Here is a 23733-nt window from a genome sequence, read left to right on the forward strand (position 1 = left end):
TTCCATCCTGCTCTCATCTGCCCTCTAGTCTGTCCCTCTTTCTTTTCTTTTCCTCCCTGCCTCCCTCCCTCCTTTCTTTCTTTCCTTTCTGCTTCCATCCACCCACCTACCCTTACATACATCCATCCACCCACCCATCCTTATATCCATCCATCCATCCAACCATCCATCCATCCATCCATCTGCCCACCCACCCTTACATCCATCCATCCACCCATCCATCCTTACATCTATCCATCCATCCACCCACCCTTACATCTATCCATCCACTCACCCATTCATCTGTCCATCCATCCACCCATCCACCCATCCATCCCTTAGCTCACTGATTCTGTCTACCATTTAATTCTCGACACATCTTTCCTTCTAAATCTTTCCTCTGTCTTTACCCATCCCTTTCTCTTCTTGCTAAGGCTGAGGAGAAAACACAAGAGCTCTCATCCTGTCTGCCCGCATGTCACTGTTATCGTGCCCACCTAGCTCATCTTGTTACTTTTCTCCAGACTGCCCTGGACTCTAAGGGGAAAGCATTCTCCCACCCCAGTCGTACCTGCAGAGGATTTTTTGTGCTTATGGCGATGACGTGGTACTTGTAGTAGCACAGCTCGCAGCTCCAGCAGCCCCGCTCGCTGATCCACTTGATGAGGCAGGGCTGGTGCGTGCACTTGACGGAGCCATCACAGCGGCACGGGCTCAGCAGCTCCCCCTGCAGGGAGAGAGGCAGAGGGTGGTGAGTTCTGGGTCTGGAGTCTGGCGGGTGGGTGGCTGCTGGAGTGATGGTTTGGGCCACCTGGATAAGACAGACCACACCACTTAAACCAGTCCCTGGCTTTGTTGGGAAGTACCAGAATCCACGGGGGACAGGGGAGCCAGGCAACTTCAGAGAACTCAACTAACATTTCGGAGCCTCGGCTCCCATTGGGTGCTGCCCAAGTCCTGAGGTGCCTACGAAATGAGTGGGTTGATTTTTATGGAAGCCCTCTACCTGCACTGTCCTGAGGAACAGGGATGAGATGCCTGCTCCATGAGAATGGGAATCATATCCATTCGTGGACGTCCAGACCCCAGCACCTTGCTCAGTGCCCAGCACTCAGTGTATATACGTGCCATGAATGAACTTGGTAGCAGAAACGCTCAGAGCGCCTCATCCCCATATAACCCTTCCCAGTTCCCCGCTCTGCTCCTCCAGTATTGACAGGCCCCCTTCACTGTAGCTCCTGCCCTTCCTATACCCACTGTTGCAGCACTTCCCCCATTTGTCTCTGGGTTACTGCACCGTGACCCCTTACAGGGACAATAGCTTATCCATCTTTGCATCCTTAGCACCTAGTGCCGTGCTTGAAACAGATCCTCCTTGCAATGTTGGTGGCAAAATGCATTCCTATCTGTTTGATGAACAAGAAGTTCTGCTCCCCTAGGACATGGCCAGCTCTGGCACCAGGTGGCCAACTGTGGCACCTGGGAGAGAAGAAGAGGCAGGAGATGCCCACGTCGCTGGGCACCCGCCACAGCCTTCCAGGTCTAAAGGGCCCTCGGTAGTGAGTAGTTGCTGTGTAGCTTGGAGAAAGAAATAGGAGGGGGTGAGCGGGCAGAGGTGCTGGGGGAGGGGCAAAGCCCTCATTATTCATGGCAGCATTTCCTAGGCTCATTAATTCTAACAGGCTGAGCTGGGTTTGATTAATCGGGTTGTTAAGCAGCCATGTCAAATTGCCAATGAAGTAAGAGACATTACTTCCGGTCCCTGGCAACGCTGCCAAGTGACCGAGAAGGGCTGCACTCCTTGCTTCCAAGGAGCTGTTCCAGCAGCTAGGGGACAGGGCAGCGAGGGCTGTTGGCTGGGCACAACTGATAACAAGACCTGAGCTCTCCAGCGTGACTCTGGATGTGCGAACACACCACCAGTGCTCACAGGGGGCCCCGGACTGCCACACACTGTCGTGGGGAAGGGCAGAGCATGACCCAGCCTGGTCCCAATGCCTGGCTATGGGGCCCAGAGGCCAAACGAGCACTGTGTCCCCGGCGGCTCCTCGTCCCCCACGCTCTCCCCCCAGAACCGGACAACTCAAAAGGCAGAATAGGAACTCACTTCGGGTGCTACAAAGATTAGAAAGCAAGGACACCAAAACTGTTGGAAAAGTTTAACTCTGATGAAGGAAGCAATCCAGGATTTTTGCAAAAAAACAGTAAATCTGGAAAGATGTTATTTTAACCTTGGCATTTACATAAGTTTTGTATTTTATGATCTGGTATATTTTTATGTACATTTGGGAGAAGGGCCATCATCTTCTTTATGTTTAAGGCTTCTAGGAGGCCTTAACGTGGACGCTTTCCCGTCTTTGGCTGGTCAGGTCTATGCATCTTCAGGAGCAAGAGAAGTGGAAATGAGCCAGTGGCCCGACGGATCAGGTTAGACTTCACGAAGATGAGCTTTGAAGTCAACTCCGTGAAAAGCTGAAGTGTCGGGGCAGGGAAGGGGAAGTGGTAAACATCTCTGAGTGTAGGAAGAGGGAGGTTCAGTGACCAGTTCCAAGTCACTCAGCCGGCCGGTGGCGTGGCCAGAACGGGAAGCCTGGTCTTTCTGACACCAGACGCCAAACTTCTCAGCACCCCACTCTGTTCATCCCTCCTAGGCACTCTGTCCCTGCTGTCCCTCCCGCACCTCTGCCTGCGTCCTCCACCCCCCCCCCACCCGGGCCCCTCCGCCAAGTCTCTCACGCCTGCTAGCTGCATGCCTGTCTCTTCTCCCTCCCTGCACTGCCACCCAGAGTTTGGCACTTGCTCTCTGTGCTTTCTAGGACTCAGATGCTCCCGTGTGTCCCACAGAGCCCAGCACGTCACAGGTGCACAATGCGGAGTGTTCGCTGACTGGAGGGGCACCAGGGTGTGGCAGAGGATGAGCCCCCCGCCGGCCCAGCTCCTGAGGCTCCAGCCCTTGGGTTGGGGTGATTATTACCATCTTTTCTTTTTGTAATTTTTATTTTATTTATTTATCTTATTTATTTTTATTTGTATTATTTTTTTTATTATTACCATCTTGTCTGCAGAGCTCAGCAAATGCCACAGATCAAAGGGGCTCATTAAATGCAAAGGGCACCAGACACTTCTCAATATCTGCTCGGGGCTCTGGGGCCCAGGGAATGGTTAAGGCAAGAAAACTCGGGTCTTCTCGAATCCCCCCGCCCCCAACGGACACGGTGTCGGGGAGGAATGAAGAGCATGGTTTTCAGAGATGGACTCCTTAGGTTTGAATGCCTCTTCATGCTCACCAGCTGTGCAAACTTGGGCAAGTCCCTCAACCTCTCTGAGCCTTCTTCATCTTTCTGTTGCCGGCAACTCTTGCCCCCTCCAAGCGTGGCTGTAAGGATTGAGTGATTTCACACCCACAGAGGTGCTGGAGACGGCGCCTGGCACAAGTAAGTCCCCTTGTGCGTGTGTTACAATTCTAACTCCCATTTCCATGAGGACTTTAATTTCATAGTTTTTTTTCCCCTACTATAGCTCTATTTTATTCTCTGCTGGCAAATAAGGAAGGAAGGAGCCAGGCCATAGGTAAAAGGTCAACGGAGCCCCTGAGAGAGGGGAGCCTGCCCTTGTGAAGTGGATAAGAGGTCAGAACACAGATCTGCCAACTTGTGGCCCAGGAATGTCCTCTGGGTTACGAGGGGGATGCTGAGAGCACGGGGTGGGGGTGTGCTCTCCTTCCCTGAGGATGCTGAACAGAAGAGCGTGGGCCTCTTGGAGGGGTTAAGTGGGATCATGCTCAAGGCAGGAGGCAGGACAAGTTGATCTGCAGCCCTTGGCTGTGGCTGAGCTGGTGGCTGAGGAAGAGAACAGGGTGGATTCTTCTTACTGCCAATGACACAGCGAGCTGCAGATGCAAGACTCCAGTGGTTTCTCCATTCACAGATTTCTTTCTGTTTATTTCCGGTTCGCTTCGATTGTCCCCCATCTCAATCTGAAAGGACTCGCTTCTGGAGTCCTTGGGTTACCTGGTTGCCATGGCAATGGCAGGTAAGCCAAGATTTCCCCTTCCATCCACACGGGCACCGGGCATCCCTGCCACTGAGCAGAAAGAAACAAATACAGTCTAGTGATGCAAAGACTCCAGCCCCGTTGCAGTTTGCAGCTCCTCCGGAAGATCAGAACAAAGGAGACAATAGAAACCCTAGCCTTGGGGTGCAGTTTGGGGGCATCTTCCTTTATTGCCACTCATGTGGTGGTTAAGAGCTTGGACTCTGATCTTGGGAAGTCTCGGGTATATCCAGGCTCTTACAATCTGTGTGACCCTGGGAAAGTTGCTTAACCTCTCTGGGCCTCATTCAGTCATTCCTTTATTCATCAAGTATTCATCTAGTATGTTTCAGGTTCTGTTCTAGGTGACAAGGATACAGCAGTGAATGGAACTGACCAAAATTCTCTAGTAGAGAGAGACAGACAATAAAAAATATAAACAAACTATTAGTACCTTAGATGCTATCATGTGCTATAGAGAAAAATAAGCAGGGGAAAGGAAAATAGAATACCAGGAAAGGGGCAGGTTGAAATTCTAAATAGGTTGGCTATGAAAGGTTTCACCAAATGGGGACATTTGAGCAAAGACTTGAGGAAGGTCAGGGAGCAAAGCATGCAGACATCTGGGGGCTGGACATTTCAGTGCAAAGGCCCTGAGGCAGAAGCATGCCTGGCATGTTGTAGGGACATCAAAGAGGCTGATGTGCTGGGGTAAAGTGAGTGAGGGAAAGGGGAGTAGGAGATGAGGTCAGAGATATAATGAGGATGAAGAATGAGGGACAAATTAGGAGAGGCTTGTGGGCCATTTTAAGGACTTGGCCCTTACTGTGAATGAGATGGGAAGTCATGAGGGTTTTGAGGAGAGGAGAGTGTCATGATCTGACCATGTTTGACAGGATCACTTTGGCTGCTGTCTTGAAAACAGACTCGACAGAAGGGCCAAGTAGAAAGACAGGAGGCTGTTGCAGGCATCTGGGTGGGTGAGGATGGTGTTTTGGACCCGTATGGAAGCAGTGGGAGTTCTGAGAAGTGGTCTGTTTCTAGATACATTTTGAAGATACAGATAATAAGATTTGCTGATGGATTAGATGGGTACATGAGAGGAAGGAAAACAAGGATGACGCTGATATTGACTTGAGCCATAAGAAGGATGGAGAATTGCTCTCATTTGAGATGGAAAAGACTGAGGGAGGAGCAGGTTTTGGAGGGCAGAATGGGAGCTCAGTTTTGGACATGCTTATTAAATAGGCATCAGAGACTGCAATAGATACTAGTCTGGAGTTTAGGGGAGAGGTCCAGGCTCAAGACATAAATTTGAGAGTCACTGATATACAGATGGTGCTTAAAGCCATGAGTCTGGGTGAAATCACCAAAGGAGTAAGTGTGGGTAGGGAAAGAGAGGGATACCGGGGCTGCTCCCTGGAGGATGCCAACATGTTGGAGCTTGGGAGAAGGGAAAGCAGCAGGAGAAGAGGCTGAGAGGGAAGGTCGGTGAGAGGAGAAGGGAACACTCCAGTGGTTTCTCCATTCACAGATTCCCACGATGTGTGGAACACGTGTGTTCCAACAGCCAAACAAGAAGACAAGGTGTTTCAAAAAAAAGGGAGCCACGGCCTTGTCAAATGCTGCTGATGGGTAAAGTTGGATGAGAACTGAGAATTAAGCGTGGATTTGGCGAGTTTTCCTTGATTTCTTCATTGTCTACGTGAAATATGAAGCAAAGTCATGGGCTGAGAGTGAAGGTGGGGGAGGCGGTGTTGGAGGTCTGAGAATTGGTATAAAATAGTCATCTGCGGGAGTTTAAGAGTGATTAGACGGGAGAAATAAGGTATGATTGCTGGCAGCATAGAGGGTCCTTTCTATTAGATAAAAGGGCTCATCTGTGAGACTGGGGGAGGACTGTAGTAAGGGAATATATTTAGCACCATGACTGGCACCCGGTCAGCTCTCGGCAAATGCTGGCTCACATGTAAGGGGTTATAGGAGGGGTCATAGCAGAGCTCCTTCCCTCTAAGCCCACCTTCTCACCTCCTTCAAACGTTGATCAATTTCCTGCCTTCTCTCTTCACCCTTTATGTAACATTCTCCTATTAAAAATCCTAATGTTATAAACATTTCACAATTCTAACAAAATGCTTTCATTGACATTCTACCACCTACTACCTCAATAACCAAATGAGGCTAATAATTACTTCTCCTGTTTTACAGATAGAGAAACCCACTCAAAGAGGCTGCAACTTGCTCAGGAGAAAGGCAGAGGAAGGCTCTGAAACCAGTTCTGTCCAGCAGGCTATACCCACAGCATCTCTGCCAGCTTCAGCATCACCTGCTCGTCTCCTCTTCTCCTGCCCCCAGCGGCCTGTTCATCAGAGAGCTGACCTTGCTGGCTCCCCCAGGAACATACAAACACAGAGGCAGAAACCCTTTCCCCCTGTGCCCCTCTTCTCTGAAGCCAATTCCAGGCAGTGTTCATTGGGTGTTAACTGATGTGGTAGTGGTGGAGGACAGGCTAACTACCTCCTCACTTCCTCCTCCTCACACTCCAACCCTTGGCAGATCCTCCCCATCTGATATTGGTTAAATCAAAATTAAGAGAGAGAGATTTTTGTAAGCAAAGTAATACATTAACGTTTTCTCTGAGATGCAGTCTAGATTAATAAGGAAAGTTACAGTAGCCTTATAGATGCTCCACTGTGAAGACACAGAGGACCTAAAGCCTTACAATCAGAATTCCCCCTCCGGGGTAGACCCAGAAGCCATGTGTCCTTGGGTGGGGAAGAATGGGCATAAGAGTAGAAGCAGTTCATTAGGATTGTGGTGAAGAATAAGGAGCGGGTGTGGGTAGGAAAAGGGAGGGATACCAAAGAAAGTAGGGACTCCCTAGTGTCCATTCTGGGTAGTCTGAGGATGGAGAGTTGACTTGATAGGGAAAGAACTGTTTTGTACCACTCCCTGCACTCCACATATTTGGAGGATCAACTAACAGTAAGGTTCATCAATAACACATCCTTCCAACTCTACAGACGCAGCCAAACTGGTCCATGATATTGGCCAACTATTTATGTAGCTGTGATCTGGATTGGTGGGGGAGGGCTGGGGAGAAAGGAAACAAAGCAGGAGCACAGATGGGGCAAGTGCCTTGAAGGAAAACCTTCCAGGTGTCTTCTTCCTGCAGGAGGCCAGGCAACAATTTCTTGATTCCAGAGACCTACAAGAGGCCAAAGTATCCTGGTATTATGATCAAGAGAAATGACCTATCATGAAGACCTTCTTACCAGCAAAGGTTGTAGTCGAGAAATAAATAGGAGAAGGTGGGACTCTCTGCCCTGGAGGATGATAAAGCAAGTTTCCCCCTTATCTATGGAGACAGGCTGATGGGCAAGATGACTTCAGAGATCCCCATGGCCCCAGAATCCATTATTATACACAGACAGGCAATTCTGAATTCTCTACATATTGTGTCAGGCCGTGTATGGGCAGCTCTTTGTTTTCTGCCTGGAGCCCTTCCGGGCCTATCTTTTGGCTCTGTCACCCATCCAGGGCATGTAGCAGGCCCCCTTCCCAGCCAGGCCAGGCCAGCTTCTCACTTCCACGCTCAGGGGCGTCAGGGCCAAACCTTGGCTTCTGGAGACTAACAGTGTATCAACACTCGCACAAGGAAATCCGGAATTTTTGCAAGATAATTTGATTTTAAGAAGAAAGACCCTGTTACTAAGTAGAAAAAAAAAAATTTAAGGTCTTAATGAGCTATAGTTATCTACACTAAATCCAATTAACCACATAATTATTTCTAGTTCTGCTCTCATACCAGCAGCTTACTTTCACACACACACACACACACACACACACAAAACACACACATATAATCTGCCTCCCCCTTCATGAAAAAGTCTCCAGCCTTCCTGTTCATCAGCTCAAAAAAAGGAATATAGAAAGAGACAAGGAAAACAAACACACAAGCCCAAACCCAACCCTCCAAACCATGGTTTTTCATTTTCATGATAGTTATTTTATTCCTGCAATGCTTTTCCCCTTATAATTTAACTGGTATAAGACAAATGTACCTATTTTCTCTAACTGCCTCTAAATTTACTCAACTGGTACTAGAAAGAAGAACTTAACCTCACAATAATTGAATTTAAATAACATCCAATTCCATAAAGTCAAACATGGTCTGCATAATAAACAAACCACGCTGTACAGGGGCTGGTGGAAAGAAAGAAGGTCATAGCTTATGTGTATATTCATAACCATATCTGTATTTCTAATGACCTAAATGTGCAATATACTGTCCGTTTGTCTTTCCGTGTAACTCATCATGGCCATCACCGTTGTTACCAAAGAGCTAAAATTAAAGGCTCATCTGCCCTCAATCCTCTGCCTGACTCAATAGAAAAATGTAATTTTGATAAACCTCAGCTGGCCAGAATTGGGCTATTTGCATATGGCAGCCGGCTGGGCCCGTTTCCAGGGTTCCAGGCCGCCAGGTTGAAAGTGTGGAGATTCCAGGTCACTGTGTCCTCTTTCTTTCCCACAAGTCAGGCCGAGCCAAGGGCACGAGTCATGGCAAGTTAAAGGGCAAGTTCTCAATTACCCCCTGGGGTCAGCCCTCCTTACTCCCTACATGCTGGCAGAGGGAAGCCCAGCTCCAGTTGTGCAAAACCTTTGTATTACTGGAAGGGGTTGTGGTGAAATTCTACAAAAATTGATTTTCTGTCACAGTAATTAACATATCGCTCTGTGTTGAGGGGACACAGCAGATGTTACAAGTGCGAATGAACTATGAGGATGGGTTGAACTTCATGGATGTTTTGAATCACAACCCGAGGCTCTCAGAATCTTCTGTAGGGCTGGCTCCTACAAAGCAAAAAAGCTGGGTCTTTCCTGGGGGCCAACCCCGGCTCTGCCACCCTCTGGCTGGTGACCTTGGCTTTAAGCCATCCAGACCTTGATTCCTGACTTCTCAGAAGTCAGTGTACGCAAGAACCACCTGGAATCTTGTTACGAGGATACCCAGGCTTTGCTCCAGAGATTCTGATTCCATGTGAACCCACTCTTCCTGTCTTGAAGCAAGGTTGGCTAAGATTGATTTTGCAAAGCCCTGGACCAGATACTTTTTAGCAAGCCTTCTGTCTTCTGCATCACTCTAAGACTCTTATGTATACAGAGATAAAAACAAATACCAATAGCTAACACATATTGAACACTTACTGTGTGCTAGGCCCCATATGCCAGCTTTGACCGCTGAGTTCAAATCCTGGTTCTTCCACTCAGTGGGTGAATGCCATTGTGCAAGCGACTTACCCACTCTGAGCCCCAGCCCCGTCATCTGCATCTATACGCTTTTTTTTTTTTTTAAAGATTTTATTTATTTATCTGAGAGAGAGAATGGGAGACAGAGAGCATGAGAGGGGGAGGATCAGAGGGAGAAGCAGACTCCCCACCGAGCAGGGAGCCCGATGTGGGACTCGATCCCGGGACTCCAGGATCATGACCTGAGCCGAAGGCAGTCGCTTAACTAACTGAGCCACCCAGGCGCCCCTGCATCTATACGCTTTTATAAATGCTGTGGCTGCCATGGCTGTCTTAGTAGTTCACGCTCACGGAGCATGCGCTGCCCCCCCCCCCCCCCCGATGTTGTCCTAAGCACTTGCCATGCAGGAGGCTGGATAGCACGGCTACCGGGGCCAGCAGTAACCAGACTGGCTGGTTTCAGTCCTTGCTCTACCATTTTTATTACCTATGTGACCGTGGCAAGTCTGCTCAGGTAAAGCGGGGCCAAAGATACTTCCTGCCTCCCTAGGGTCTCATGAAGATTCAAGGAAATAATGCGCGAGTATTTAGAACCCTGCCTGACACATAGTGGGTGCCCACTGTAGATCATTACTTATTGTCACTCATGTACCCACCAAGCCTCTGGAGTCTCCACATCCTAACGAAAGGGGGCAGGCGGAGGATGCTGCTCTCTCGCGCCGCGGATGGGGTGTCTCTGCAGTTTGCTACCTTACTAAGCACCTCACTTGACCACCTTGTAAATGAAGCTCATCAGTTTGAAACTGGGGAGTACTTAAGCTGCTCGGAAGCCTGGATAATGAGTGGAAGGTAATAACAGTGTGATGAAGGCCAGGAGCCTCCAGGTGCTGCTAACTACCCTGTTATTTTGGGGGAGGGAAGGACAAAAGAGATACCCTGGCTCACATCCACCTGCTGGCCTCCGTGTCTCTTAGGAGTCCTCCCCACGCCTTGTCCCTCACATGCCTCTGCTCCTTCCTCCCATGAGGGGATAAATGACAAGGCCTTGAGCCGGGAGTGTTTCCAGCCATCACTCCTCTCTGCCCCCTTTCAGGCAAGGCTGTGAACGTGTGTTCACAGGGCCAACCGAGGGCTCTGTGAGGCCCTTGGAGGCACAGGAATGAGGGGAAGTGAAAGCAGGGCTGGAGAGGCTAGAATGATCTGTATCACGAAGAGCTGAGCGAGAGAAGGGAAGTAAGAGAGGGAAAAGAGAGTTTTGCCCCATAATTTCCTCTGCCTGCTTTGTAAAGAGTATAAACACTGACGTGCTTTTCAGCTCTTTCTCTGTATGGGACTTGCACTTTTTCTTTGTGACAAGCTTCATTCAGATAATCCTCCATTCAGACTGGAAAGCCCGAAGCCCAGGGAGGGCCGTGGTGCGGTGGGGCACCCTCCCCCCGTGGGTCCAGAGCTTCCACCCTTGCAGGACTGAGGCCTTGCACAGGGCGATACCCGTTCCAGAGCCTGCTGAAAGCTCAGCCCCGTTCTCTTCACACCTCTCAAGGAAGCATACTATTCCTGAAGTCTTGGCTCCGCTTCCCTGTCAGGAATAAGCACGCTAAGTAGAATTTGAATTACTATGGCGTGTGAATAGACTCCGGTCTGTTGACTCCAAGCTTCTGCTAAGCTGCTCCAAGTGGTTGTAGCTTCTGTCATCTTGGCAATTTTACTTTTTGTTTGAAAGAATTCTATATTCCTTACTTCTGGGGCTGGGAAGAGGGTGGTCTTCAAAGGCCCTTTGCTTTATCCCCCAGCCTCTGGGCAGAGGACCTGTCCCCAACCCTGACATAGGAGGCGCTCCTGTACAGAGATGACGTCAGGAAAGGGGGGCCCAGAGCCTCCCACACTTATCCAGTGCCCTTTTAGATCCATATGTGAAAACCAGTGCAGGGGCGCCTGGGTGGATCAATAGGTTAAGCATCTGCTTTCGGGTCGGGTCATGATCCCAGGGTCCTGGGGTCCCGCTCCCTGCTCAGCTGGGAGTCTGCTTATCCTTCTCTCTTTGGCCCTCCCCCCTGCTCGTGCTCTCTCTCTCTCAAATAAATAAAATCTTTAAGAAAGGAGGGAAAGAAGGAAGGAAGGAAGGAGGGAGGGAGGAAGGAAGGAAGGAAGGAAGGAAGGAGGGAGGGAGGGAGGGAGGGGGGAGGAAGAAAGAAAAGAAGAGAAAAGAAAAGAAAACCAGTGCAGACAAGCCCAAAGTTCATAGAACAGCCCAAGCTTCTGCACTCAAGTATTGGTGGGATATTTATGTACCAGCAGTGTTTCCCTTCAAAAGATTGAGACTATAGCCCATAGTCTCCTTCATTTAGGAGCTGTTCAGTGGCCTTGGTTGAGCACCGGCTCTGGGCCCTGGTGCTGAGACCACAAGATGGCGCCTGTCCACGCCACACATGTTCTAAGACGTGCTTTCTCAAACCCATCTAGATTCTCAGCTTTTACCATGTTTTTTTGCCCTGCATTTCATTTAATTAGTGGCTGGTATATAAAATATCACTTCCTTTTATTTGCTTTTAACCTTTTTTAGATGACAAGGTGGTTAGGCAAACAATCAAGACTTTTCTGGGATTTCAGTCAATTTCTGGGATTTGGTGATCCAAATGCATGTTGCTCCTCCCCTTTAGATTTCGTGATTAAAACTGTATTCATCTTCCCCTCAGCAGTCGTCCGTCAGTGAAAAGTCCTATTTTTAGATCCCATTCTCATGTCAGGCATCATTTCAACCTCTTTTTTCTAGACCTTCACCAGTTGCTTAAGTTTTTAAGGCAAGCTTTCCTGCTATGTCCCAGACAGCCAAGGATCCTCATATCCAGAAGCTGGGGGAGAAAAGGTCATATAGAAATATGTAGAGATTCATTATATATCAAAGTTTTCCTCATAACTATGCACCCCACATACACATAGTTTCCCCCAAATTAGGAATGTAATATACAGCCTATTTTTAACTTGTGTCTTTCTATTCACACTATGTCATTGAAAATTTCTCATGGTGATCCATGATTTCACGGTTCATACCCATGATTATTTCCTTAAAAGATAATCCTGGAGGGGAGTCTAGGTGGCTCAGTTGGTTAAGCATCCAGTTCTTGATTTCAGCTGGGTTGTGATCTTGGGGTTGTGAGATCGAGCCCCGTGTCGGGCTCCACACTTGGTAGGGCGTCTGCTGGAGATTCTCTCCCTCTGCCCCTCCCCGCACTCATGCCCACTCACTCACTCTCTCTCTCAAATAAATAAATAAATCTTAAAAAAAAAAAAAAAGAGTCCTGGAATGGAATTACTAACTCAAAGGGCATGGGCATTTTTAAGACTGTTGGTATATGCTACCAAGCTGGTCTTGCGCAAGATGACCCATCTTCCATCCATATCATTACAGTGTGTAGTACCTCCTGTTACTGCCTCGTATTCAAGGTCTCGTCCTTTCTCCACATTCTCGTGGGCAACAGTCAGTATTCCCATAGCTGCGACCCTGAGAGAAAAGGCTCAGAAAACGCAGTGGTCTATGCTTTTCTACCTTTCTTTCCACTATGGAGTACGAGCAGGAGGTGACTGCAGGATTGGGGCAGAGTTAAGTCCAGAATTCACAGCAAGATAATTGAGGCAATGCTGGAGGAGAATTTCAACCATAAAGGAGAACCTGTGGGCACCTGGTTCTCTTAGACTGGGTGCTGGGGAGGGGGGTGCTTTTCTTCTCCAGAGACCTGATGGATGATGACAAGGATGACTCAGAGTATTCTTGTCAAGAGTCTCAGTATAGCTCAGTCTCTGGGGTGGCAGACTACAAGGCTAAGACACCTGGGACTAATGGGTCCCACAGTTAACACCCCTCACCCGGATAATTGCCCTTTAAGATAGCGATACCCTTGTGTGACTGGGTGACTTTGCTGTTAAAGGTGTCATCTGGCCTTAATTTCCTTGCTACAATTTCAGCCTTTTTCTTTCTTTTCACAATGAATGGACGATGCACAGGTTTTAAGATCAAACAACTTCTAGCTCTGCCATTTACTAGCTGTGTCATTTAGTTTCAGCTGCTAACTATCCTCCTGCATATGCACCCCAAAATTAGTGGTATAACAAGCATTTATTATTTTTCACAAGCCTACAAGTTGGCTGAGTACTTCTGCTGATCTGGTTTGGCTGAGCCTGGCTCGGCTTGCTCCTGCATATGCGAGCTGGCTAGAGGATGGCTGATCTAAGACGGGCGCCCCCCTGCCCACATGTCTCTTATCATCCAGTAGGACTGCCTGGGCTTGTTCACATAATTCCGGGAGAGTTCCTGCCAGCAAGAGAGGGTCGGCCCAGATGTGCAAGCACTTTTCAAGCCTTTGTTTATATCAAGTTCGTAATGTCCCATTGGCCAAGTCATGTGGCCTGCTCCAGACTCAATGTGAGCAGGCATTACCAAAAGGAAGTGACTATAGGGAAGCATAAAGATCTAGGGCCATTAGTAGAATCAATCTATCACATTAGCTCTATGACCCTGGACAATTTCCTTAACCTCTCTGAGGCTTACTTCCATCATCTGTAAAAATGCAGAGCTTTTGTAGGATTCCTTGCTATAATATATGTATAATGTCTGGCACATGAAAAACATTCCATATGTGTTAAATTCCTTCTCCTTTTCCATCATTTGGACTTTCTCTTTTTTCCCTTAAATGCATTATTTCTATGAATTACCTTCTACATTCAAAGCTTCAACATAATAACACTAAACATTATGCCTGTGTCTTCTGTTGAATCTCCAACTCCCAGCCTGTGGATAACACAGTATGTAGGCCCTCAATTAATTCCAATCATCTGGAATTTGGATAGTAAGGGAATCAGGGGGTCTCTCCTCCCTGTGTTCCTGGGACTGCCCGGTTATGAGATGACCTCTTGGCTTTCTGACCCAGCTCCAATATCCAAAGTGAAAAAGAAAGGGTTAACACATTTGAATTAACTGATGACTCGGGATAGAGGCAACAAGATGGGGAACCTCCGTTTCCTAATTCATAGGTGGCCTTGGGGGTATGATAGGTATCCTGGCCTCTCCTTAGCTAATCAGGCTCCAGAAGAGACATTAATTGCAGCCAGTCCATCCTGCTGGGGAGACCCAAGCCTGCCAGCTCCCTTGCTGGGAATGGAATAGAATTTTAATTGGCTGTGAAAGCATCATGGCAGGTGGTGCATGAAAGAGTTGGTCCTCTCCCCTGAAGCAGGTGAGAGAAACTTTGGGGGAAAAGCCCTGAAGAGCTGCATGACAGCAAAGACCAGCCACATTCAGGGTTCATCCCAGTGGCAACACCACTGGGCCGGTTCCAGGGCTGGACTCCCGCCAGGGTCAAGGACTCTCTCACACACTATCCTTGGTGTGGTCAGCACAGAAGCATCAGGCCTGGAAACCCGTTCATCTCTGTGCCCACCCGCTGACTTCCGCAAGAGAAGCACTACATAGTTACTGTCACTTGCATGGCCAAGAAAACCAGTATCCCCTACCTCAGAGAACTTCCCCGATATAAGCTCAGTCCCCGTGTGTGTGTGTGTGTGCATGCATGTGTGTGTGCGTGTGCGTGCATGTGTGTGTGTGCGTGTGCGCGCGCATAGCATTCCTGTGCTGATGCTTCAGAGCCAGGTTCACATTTCTTCACTCAAATACAGGAATGTGATAATGTCTGGGAAAGCATGTCCTCATGGCAACGAATGTATTTTCTGCCATGGCGTTTCCCGGAACACACACAGAACGGGGGTGACGGGATGACGTGTAGGTCAGCGGATGTGTCCATGAAAACAGACAATGGAAACTTGTTAGCATAAACATACGGTGATGGGTGTTGTGGTTTTCAGAGACTCTTGGGCAGGTCATTTAACCTCCTCGTAGATTAGTTCTCTTATCAATAAAATGAGGGCAACAGCAGTACTTATCTAATAGGACCGTTGGTAAGGCTAATAAGATGTGAAGTACTTCAAATAATGCAGAGACTCAATAAATGTGTTTTTGTGATCACTTCTAGTGAAGCAGAGGGGAGTGGAGCTGGTCACTGACCCACTGTGCTCTGTTGACCTAATGCTATAATGAACCTGCAGGCAAAAAGTAAAGCAGAAACCCAAAAAACATACAAGCACAATCAATGCTTTCAGAAAACTGTTTTTGTGAGATGAGAGCTTGATAAAAATTCAGAATTTTCAGGGAAACTACTTCATTAACCTTTAAAACTTAAAGCAATTAAACATCATTCATAACTACTGAACAGTTTTATTTTCATTGTGTATTTTGATTTTTATTAACAATTTTTTATTTTAAAAGTTTATCAAAAATTCAGTTAGGGTAGGAGAGATGCATTGAAGGAGACCATTAAAAATAGAGTTTTATGGGGCATCTGGTGGCTCACTTGGTTAAGCGTCTGCCTCTGGCTCAGGTCATGATCCCAGGGTCCTGGGATCGAGTCCCACATCGGGCTCCCTGCTCAGCGGGGAATCTGCTTCTCCCTCTCCCTCTGCCTGCCACTCTATTTGTGCTCTCTCTCTCTCTCTCTCTCTCTCTCTCTCTATATATATATATATATATATATATATATGTATATATATATCAAATAAATAAATAAATAAATCTTTAAAAAATGGAATTTTATAATTTATAGAGATATGAAGACAAGCTTCTAAAACCAAAGCAAACCCAAAACCTCAATTCTGTTTCCGTTCTCACTGTGCCCCTCCTATTCATACCTCCCATCTCCTTACTGGGGAACAAGACGTCTTTCTGGTTTAAGCTCAGAACATAGAAATGAAAATAGCCAGAATAAAAGACATGGCCAATACACAGCATCTTCTTTGAAGTGGTGAGAATTTCATCTCCTAAAAACAGCAGATGGAAATCTGGGACCTTTGGGAAAAAGAGCCCCGGGAAGGTCGCATTAATTCCTGCCCTTAGAAGACAGAAGAGGCTCCCGTTATTGGAAGCGGCCCTTCCCCCCCCCCCCCAAACCTGGTCCCTAGATCACAGCTGGGTGCACAAACACCTGTGCCTAACTTCTCCCAGTTGGGCCGTCAATGTTGGGGAAATTAGCAGGACAGCCATTTAAAGAAGTAATTGATGGTACACATCAGATCACCCCTTCAGAGGACGGTCTTTCCTACATTCCCTGCATCTGTAAGAGATTGACAGCGTCAGTGGAGGTAAACCTCGTTCTTTCTCTGTCCAAGGGACTGGGAAACACGGCTGGGCCACCTGACTGGGGGTGAGGGGACAGGTGGCAAAGCTAGGGCCTCAGAGTGTGCAGATGCCCAAGGGGGTGCATCTCACACGGTGTAAGGGATGATGGAGCTCTGGGGGCAAATTAGAGGAAAGCCTGGCTTTGAGTCCTGGCCACTCCTTTTGCCACTTGGACATGTCTGTTTCCTGTTTTTCCTGGGCCTCTGTTTTCTCATTATTTAAATGGGGCTGTGGGATTAAATAACCTCTACCAGTGTCCGACAGTTTCTGACTTTTTAAGATTCTATAGTTTCTACAAAGGCTCTAGAGATGCACTGCAACACGAGACCCCAGGAGTTGCTTGAAGGTGAACTAGGCCGAAGGTATAGTAGCAGGAGCTCTTTGTGATTCCGAGGTTGAGCACATTGCTTGGGCAGATGAGGAGGTCACCTGGAGCGGCACCACCAACCACTGGAAACCCCTCCCTGCCCATCCCAGAACCCTGGCACAGGGGCTCCGCAGAGAATGATTTAGGGTTGTACGTCCAAAGTACAGCGGAGGGAGAAGCATATAGCCGTGGGAGTCCTCAGGGTACTGAAGAGGCCTGCTCCCTCGAGTGGAGAAGGGTAGGTTCCTATTGCTTGCCCCAAATTATTTTTACAGAGCATCTGATTCCTTCCTCATGCCCGCATGTCACTTAACAAGCTTCTTATCTTTTGTTTGGCTGCTCAGCTACATGAGATCCTAGAATGAGCTCCTTGGACGTGGGCACAGAAGCACTCTCGGTATTGAAAAGCAGGTATTGAAAAGTAGTGAAAAGCAGCTGGGGGCTGTTCTGTGTCTTCCACTATAAGCATAAATCAGCCTTCTGGTCTCTATCCTGGGTTCTTACAAATTTTCTTGGCCTGAATTATGTCTTTTCAAAATAGGACCACCCAGACTAAAAGATCATTAAATCAAGGTTCCAGACTTCCCTCAGCACAACCTTGCAGGGAAGTTTGGGGCAAAATGCCTCCTAAGGTTGTGGTCCCCTCCCTCCCACTCCTACTGCTCCCTGCACCCCCATCCGACCAAGGACATGAATTACTCCTGACAGGTACATGATGTAAGGTCAATACCATCTATTTATGTTTTTGTTCTGTTGTTTTGTCTTTGCTTTTTAAATACGCATCAGTCAAGTCTGTCTTAGCCCTTAGAAGAGTGAAAAACACTCACAGACTCCATGGGAGCCATTCAACTCAGCATGCAAGCATTCCCTGTGTTATTCCTAATGATTCACCAGCCTCTCGGTGACAGGGAGCTCAGTACCTTAAAGGCTACCCATTGTACTTTTTAATAGTTTCAACTAGTGAATGCTTGCTAGAGCAATGATAAATATTAGATTTGCAGGCTGCAGGAGAACAGGGCTTTGTGCAAGGCATGGTGAAGAGGTATTGCCAAAGATTGGACAATGATCATGTTGTATGGCATGTGCGTCTGTATTAGTGCGTGGAGAAGAAAAGGAGATAGGCAGATGTCAGTTCAAGGTTGTGTACTGTGGCTGTTTCTGAATGTTCATGTGGTCATGGTACATGGCCTGAGTGCCCTTTCTCATCACCTCTGCAACAATTTCCCCCATCCCATGTCCCTCCTGCCTCTTCTGGAATAAATACCTATCTCTACTCACCATGAGCATCACTTTTCTTGTCCTGACTCTAACCCTCAGACAAAAATGCCAGAGGCAAGAAGAATGGAACAGAGGCAGTGAAGAGGAGGGGAACATGAGTTTAAAAAGCCAACATGGCGGGTGGCTGGGTGGCTCAGTTGGTTAAGCATCCGACTCTTGATTTTGGCTCAGGTCATGATCTTGGGGTTGTGAGATCGAGCCCTGCATCGGGCTCCATGCTGGGCGTAGAGCCTGCTTAAGATTCTCTCTCTCTCTCTCCCTCTCCCTCTGCCCCTACCCCCCACTCCTCTCTATCCCTCCCTAAAAAGAAAAAAAAAGCCAATGTGGGATGCTTAGGAGCTGCCAAGAGACTCACCAAGAAAAGTAGTGGAATGGATGGGTAGGCCTCTCATGGCCCCAGCCAAGCTGGTAGACATCCATATATAAACACTCATACTCCATGGCAAAGAGCTCCGATTCCATGAATTTTGGCTTCCCACCTCTTATCATAGGTCCATGTGGGGATGGAGCAACTTGTGCTGTGGGCTGTTCTGGGTGGTTTGGTCACATGGAAGGGAATTAAGGGCTGGTCATTGCCAGCCATCTCCCTGTACCCATGCTTGTCCCTTTTGCCCAAGCCCTTCAGAGTAACGACACAGCATAAACCCTAAAGAATAAAGAGGCAAGGGACCATGCAAAACTTATCCTAGCCTGTTTTCTATCCAAACACTCCTTTCTCATAAGGACATCCCAACACATCTACCTAACCCCACCCCACCCACTTTCACCTAAACATTTTTCATGATGGTCGTCATCATCATCATCATCATCATCGGGGTTGAGATTGTTTCAATTTCACCATTTGGACCCCAGGGACATTTTGATTCCATGTTTACAAGTGCAAGGTTTTAATGGGAATTAGATATGCATTGTTACACACTCTTTGAGAATGTATTTTCCAAGAGAATTCCATTAAGCCAATTTAATTTTTGATCAATCTTTTTTTTTTTAAGATTTTATTTATTTATTTGACAGAGAGAGAGGGAACACAAGCAGGGGGAATGGGAGCGGGAGAAGCAGGCTTCCCGCCGAGCGGGGAGCCCGATGCCGGGCTAGATGCGGGGCTCGATGTGGGGTTTGATCCCAGGACCCTGGGATCATGACCTGAGCCGAAGGCAGATGCTTAACAACTGAGCCACCCAGGCGCCCCTGATCAATATTTTTTAATATACAGCAGTTAAACTGTTACCAGTTTTTCTATTTCTCATTTAATGTTTTTTTTAAAGTTTTTTTTTTTTTTTTTTTTTTTTTATTTATTTGACAGAGAGAGCTAAAGTAGGCAGAGCAGTAGATAGAGGGAGATGGAGAAGCAGGCTCCCCACTGAGCAGGGAGCCCGATGCGGGGCTCGATCCCAGGACCCCGGAATCATGACCTGAGCTGAAGGCAGAGGCTTAACCAACTGAGCCACCCAGGCGCCCCTCTCATTTAATGTTATTGAAACTTCTCATTGGGATAATTCCTTTTATCATATTCATAAGTAAAATGTGTGTTAACCATTCGATTAGTTGGTTTTGGGTCCATGTTAAAATTCACTAATTATAGCTTCCGTCATTGAAAGTTTTATTTTGTGTCCTTTAAAATCCTTCCAAATTTAATTTTTTCTGGATCAAAATTTGCCAATCTGAATTTTCTCAAGAAGCTGGGATCTTCTGCCAGATCTTAATAAACTATAAATTTTACTGAGGGCAGTTTCGGCCACTATCAGTTTTCTCGTACTGAGTGTTTGTTGAGTCTTCACCAGAGTGAAGATGCCCTCCCACCTAAGAGTAGGGGTACTCTATTAACTGCCTCGTACATGCAGGCATCAAATAAATATGACCTCATTTAAGCTACACCAGTGCTGAGAGGTGAGTATTATTATCCCCATTTATACATCAGAGAACTAAAGCTAAAAGGAGTGAGGCCATCTGCCCAGCGTTATACAGCAGCTCTACGGTGACCCCGGGAATTGAAAACTCAGCTTTTGACTATTAAAGGCTTTCATTGTTTCTACTGTATCACAATAGCTCTCTCTTCATTTATAATCACACTGAGTCCACTGGCTGCACATACCTTCCGCCTTGCTCTGGCCCCTGTCTGTCTGTCTCTCACACACTTACACGCACCCCATGTGCTTTGTTCCAACCGCAGGCCCCACCCCCAGGGGCAACCTGACACTTCTCTCCTCCTTGTCCAGTAGGTGCGTCCCACAGTCCCTGGGAAGCGCCTGGGAGGAGCTCCTGTTGGCAGCCCCTTAGTGGATCCTTCCACGTTCACATCCACGAGTGCCCCCTGATTCCAGCTGGAGGCCTGAAGGAGGGGGCCACGTGGTTCCCGTGGTAGTGGTGGCGGCGGCGGCTGTGTGTGTGAGTGTGTGTGAGGGAAGGGGTCCCACCCAGGGCAGGAGGCCGGGCCCCTCCGCCCCGCCACTCACAGTGACACACGGGGAGGTGACCCCCGGGCTGGGGGAGCACGTCTGCATGTTGCTCTATTTAGTGAGGAAGAGCATGTCTTTTCAGTGGAGCACATCCAGACAGTTTCCTTTTTTACAGCAAATTACAAGGGGATGGGAAGGAAAGGAAATAGAGGGAGGGCGGGCGGGAGGGAGAGGGGCTTCTATTTTTAAACCCTTGCCAGGCATTAGTTCTATGGAAGTTTCTGTGAGGAAAAAAGAAGGGAAGAGGAGATGGGAAGGAGCAAGGGATAGCTGACTAGAAGGGCCAGGTCTCGGGTAGTGGTTTCCAAACATACTTTTTTTTTTTTTTAAGTAGCCAGAAACTTTTCTTCAAATGTATCCTGTGAGGAATGCCACTATTTGAAATAAGTAAAAGGGGAGCTGTCTTTGTTGACATGACAGGAGATTCCAGACCCCCACCCGCTTGAGCACACGTGGTTCCCGTGCTAGCTTTACCGGAAACAGCTTTCAACCAACATGGCGTAGGAAGAGGATCACCTTCTCATGTATTCACTCCCTCATCCATTCGTGAAATACTTGTTGATGTCTATTATGTGCCAAGCACCATGTGAGGTGCTGGGGGATATTGTAGCAAATAAAACAGACCCGGCCCCTGCTTATGGTCTAGCCCGGGAGATGAACATTCATGAACTAATCACACAAACAAATGTAAAACTGCTGCTCTGACAAGCCCTGTGAAAAAGAGGACATGGTGTCACCCAACGGGAGGCCACCCCGAGGGAGCCATATGCAGGCTGAGGGCTGAAAGACAGTACTACAGGAAGAGGGGAGGGAAGAGCATTCCAGAGAGAAGGGACAAGAGAGAATATGGCAAGGGTTCCTGATATTAATTCTTACCTAGCAACACATCCCCAAAACCCAACGGCTTAAAATAACCACCATTTTTACCAATCTCACAATTTTGTGGGTCAGAAATGTGGACAGTGCTTGGCTGGGGACTTCTGCTCCATGGGGAATTGACCGAGGCCACTCTGTGGTATTCAGTTGGCAAATGGGCTGGCCTGGGCCCATGATAGCTTCCCTCACACATGTGGGACTTTGGTGAAGATGACTGGAAGCTGGACTCAGTTGAGACCGTTGGCCCACACGTGGCCACTCCAACATGGCAGCCTCAGAGTCATTGGACTTGATACATGGCAGCCCCGGGCTTCCAGAGAGTGTTCCAAGAGGCAGAAAGTGGAAGCTCCTACTTCCTTAAGGCCTCAACCAGAAACCAGCGCCATATCACTTCTACTGTATTCTACTAGCCAAAGCAGTTGCAAAGCCTCTTCAAGAAGTGGGAACATAGACCCCATCTCTCAATGAGCGAGTGTCAGAGTCTGTGGCAATCTTTAATCCACCACAGCAAACATAAGGGATTAAAAGAGAGTCAGCATAGCCAGAACACGGAGTGAAGGAGAACCATGTAGGAAGGGGGGAAGGAGGGAGGGGCCAGACCTCATAGTTGGGGCTGCAGCATATCTTTGTGTAGGCCGTACACAGCACAACTCCAGAAGGCACGATTCCCATTGTAGGCTATGTGAGTGGGGCCCTTGGAGTCATGAGGTGCACAACCTATGTGGCCACGCTGACTCCAGGAACCACAATGGCCCCGGGAACCATGTGAGACTTTTGAAAGATTTTGCTGATTGACTCAGAGCTTTTCTGTCCCACAGAGACAATATACAGGCAGCCTGCAACTTAAACAGTAGTTGGTTTAAAATTTAGAGTTTGGGTCTTCGCAACTCAGAAGCTGCTATAGACGGAATGTTGGTGTCCCACCTCCAAATTCATATGTTGCAGCCTAACCCCCAATGTGATGGTATTTAGGTGGTGGTGCCATTGGTCATGAGAGTGGGATTCCTCATGAATGGGATTAGTGCCCTTTTAGAAAAGATCCCAGGGAAGTCCTTTACCCCTTCCACCATGTGAGGACACATCTATGCACCAGAAGGCAGGTCCTTCACCAGACACTGGATCTGCTGGCCCCGTGATCATGGACTTCCCAGGCTCTAGAATCATGAGAAATAAGTGTTTATTGTTTATAGGCCACCAGTTGATGGTATTCTCTTAGAGTAGCGTGAATGGACTAAGACAGAAGCCTTATCTAGATAGACTGTCCAAGGTCACATTAGCTCCCTCTTAAAAGCAGGCATGCCCTCCCTCCAAGCTCACCCCAGGCACTGTGGGCAAAGGGCTTATCTTTTCTCAGCCACACTTTCTGACCAGTGGCAAGGGCATCCTGCTCTGCCTCGTCCGCTGTGTCCCTCAGGTGCCGAGTCCTTCCTTGTCTGTCCCAATTTGTCCAGTGGACAGGCCCTTTCCCACTGGCTCTCTGGCCCTAACTAGGTTCTGCCTGGTCAGCCTTCCCTTTCAGGCTCAGCAATTGCATTAGTTCTTCCTGACACACCGTGTTCTCGCCGAGTCCAGCCTGGCTCAGCTTCGACCTGGTGTACTCCTGACCAAGCCAGTGCTGGATGGGCACTTAGAAGAACATGCTTACCGATCGGTTAAGGCTGTTACGTACAGCAATAGTTTGAACATTTCATTGTGGTAGAATGCTGCCCCATATGAATGCATCATAATGATGGTGCAATTTTGGATTGTTTCTAGTTTCGGATTACTGTGAACATTCTTACACACATCTCAGCAAGAAGGATGGCCACATGAGGAAGGGGCACCCAAGGAAGCAAGGTCACCCTCACTGGCCTGATGAAAGTTCCAGACTCCCCAGCAGCCATACTGTCGGCTTTCCCCATGTGGCTTCAGCCTTGATCAGAGTCAAAAGATGGACTTCCAAATATGGCCCCAACTGTTAATGGTTAACTGTAATTCTGCACCTTGCAAGTCTTAGAAATTTTAGACTAACCAAAAGATGGGGTCACGAGCCCTCAAAAGAGTGCCCACCAGGATTTCACCCTCACTCCCTGCCCTAGGAATTTACCTGGAATAAATATGTCTGGCCCTAGTTACCATGCTTTGTCTTCTTGTCAACTATTCCTAGTCTTGACTTTAAGCTTGTCTCCAGACTTCCACCCTTGGGCATACATGGTCTATTTTTGCCGCTCCTGTTTTGCTGGTCTCACCCTGACTCCAGCCAGTGGAAAAGAGTCTACTTTTATTTCATA

At 47.9% G+C, this 23733-nt stretch overlaps 1 protein-coding gene across 1 annotated transcript in view; it reads right to left on the bottom strand.

Moving 5' to 3' along the window:
- The window catches only part of MARCHF4 (membrane associated ring-CH-type finger 4), a 107905-nt gene that overhangs the window by 23743 nt on the left and 60429 nt on the right, over nt 1-23733 (bottom strand). The window contains exon 2 of the mRNA XM_036085293.2: nt 551-706. Coding sequence (XP_035941186.1) covers nt 551-706 — 156 coding nt within the window. The remainder of the gene's footprint in view (nt 1-550; nt 707-23733) is intronic.

Source organism: Halichoerus grypus, chromosome 4 (genome assembly GCF_964656455.1).
Source record: "Halichoerus grypus chromosome 4, mHalGry1.hap1.1, whole genome shotgun sequence".
NCBI lineage: Eukaryota > Metazoa > Chordata > Mammalia > Carnivora > Phocidae > Halichoerus > Halichoerus grypus.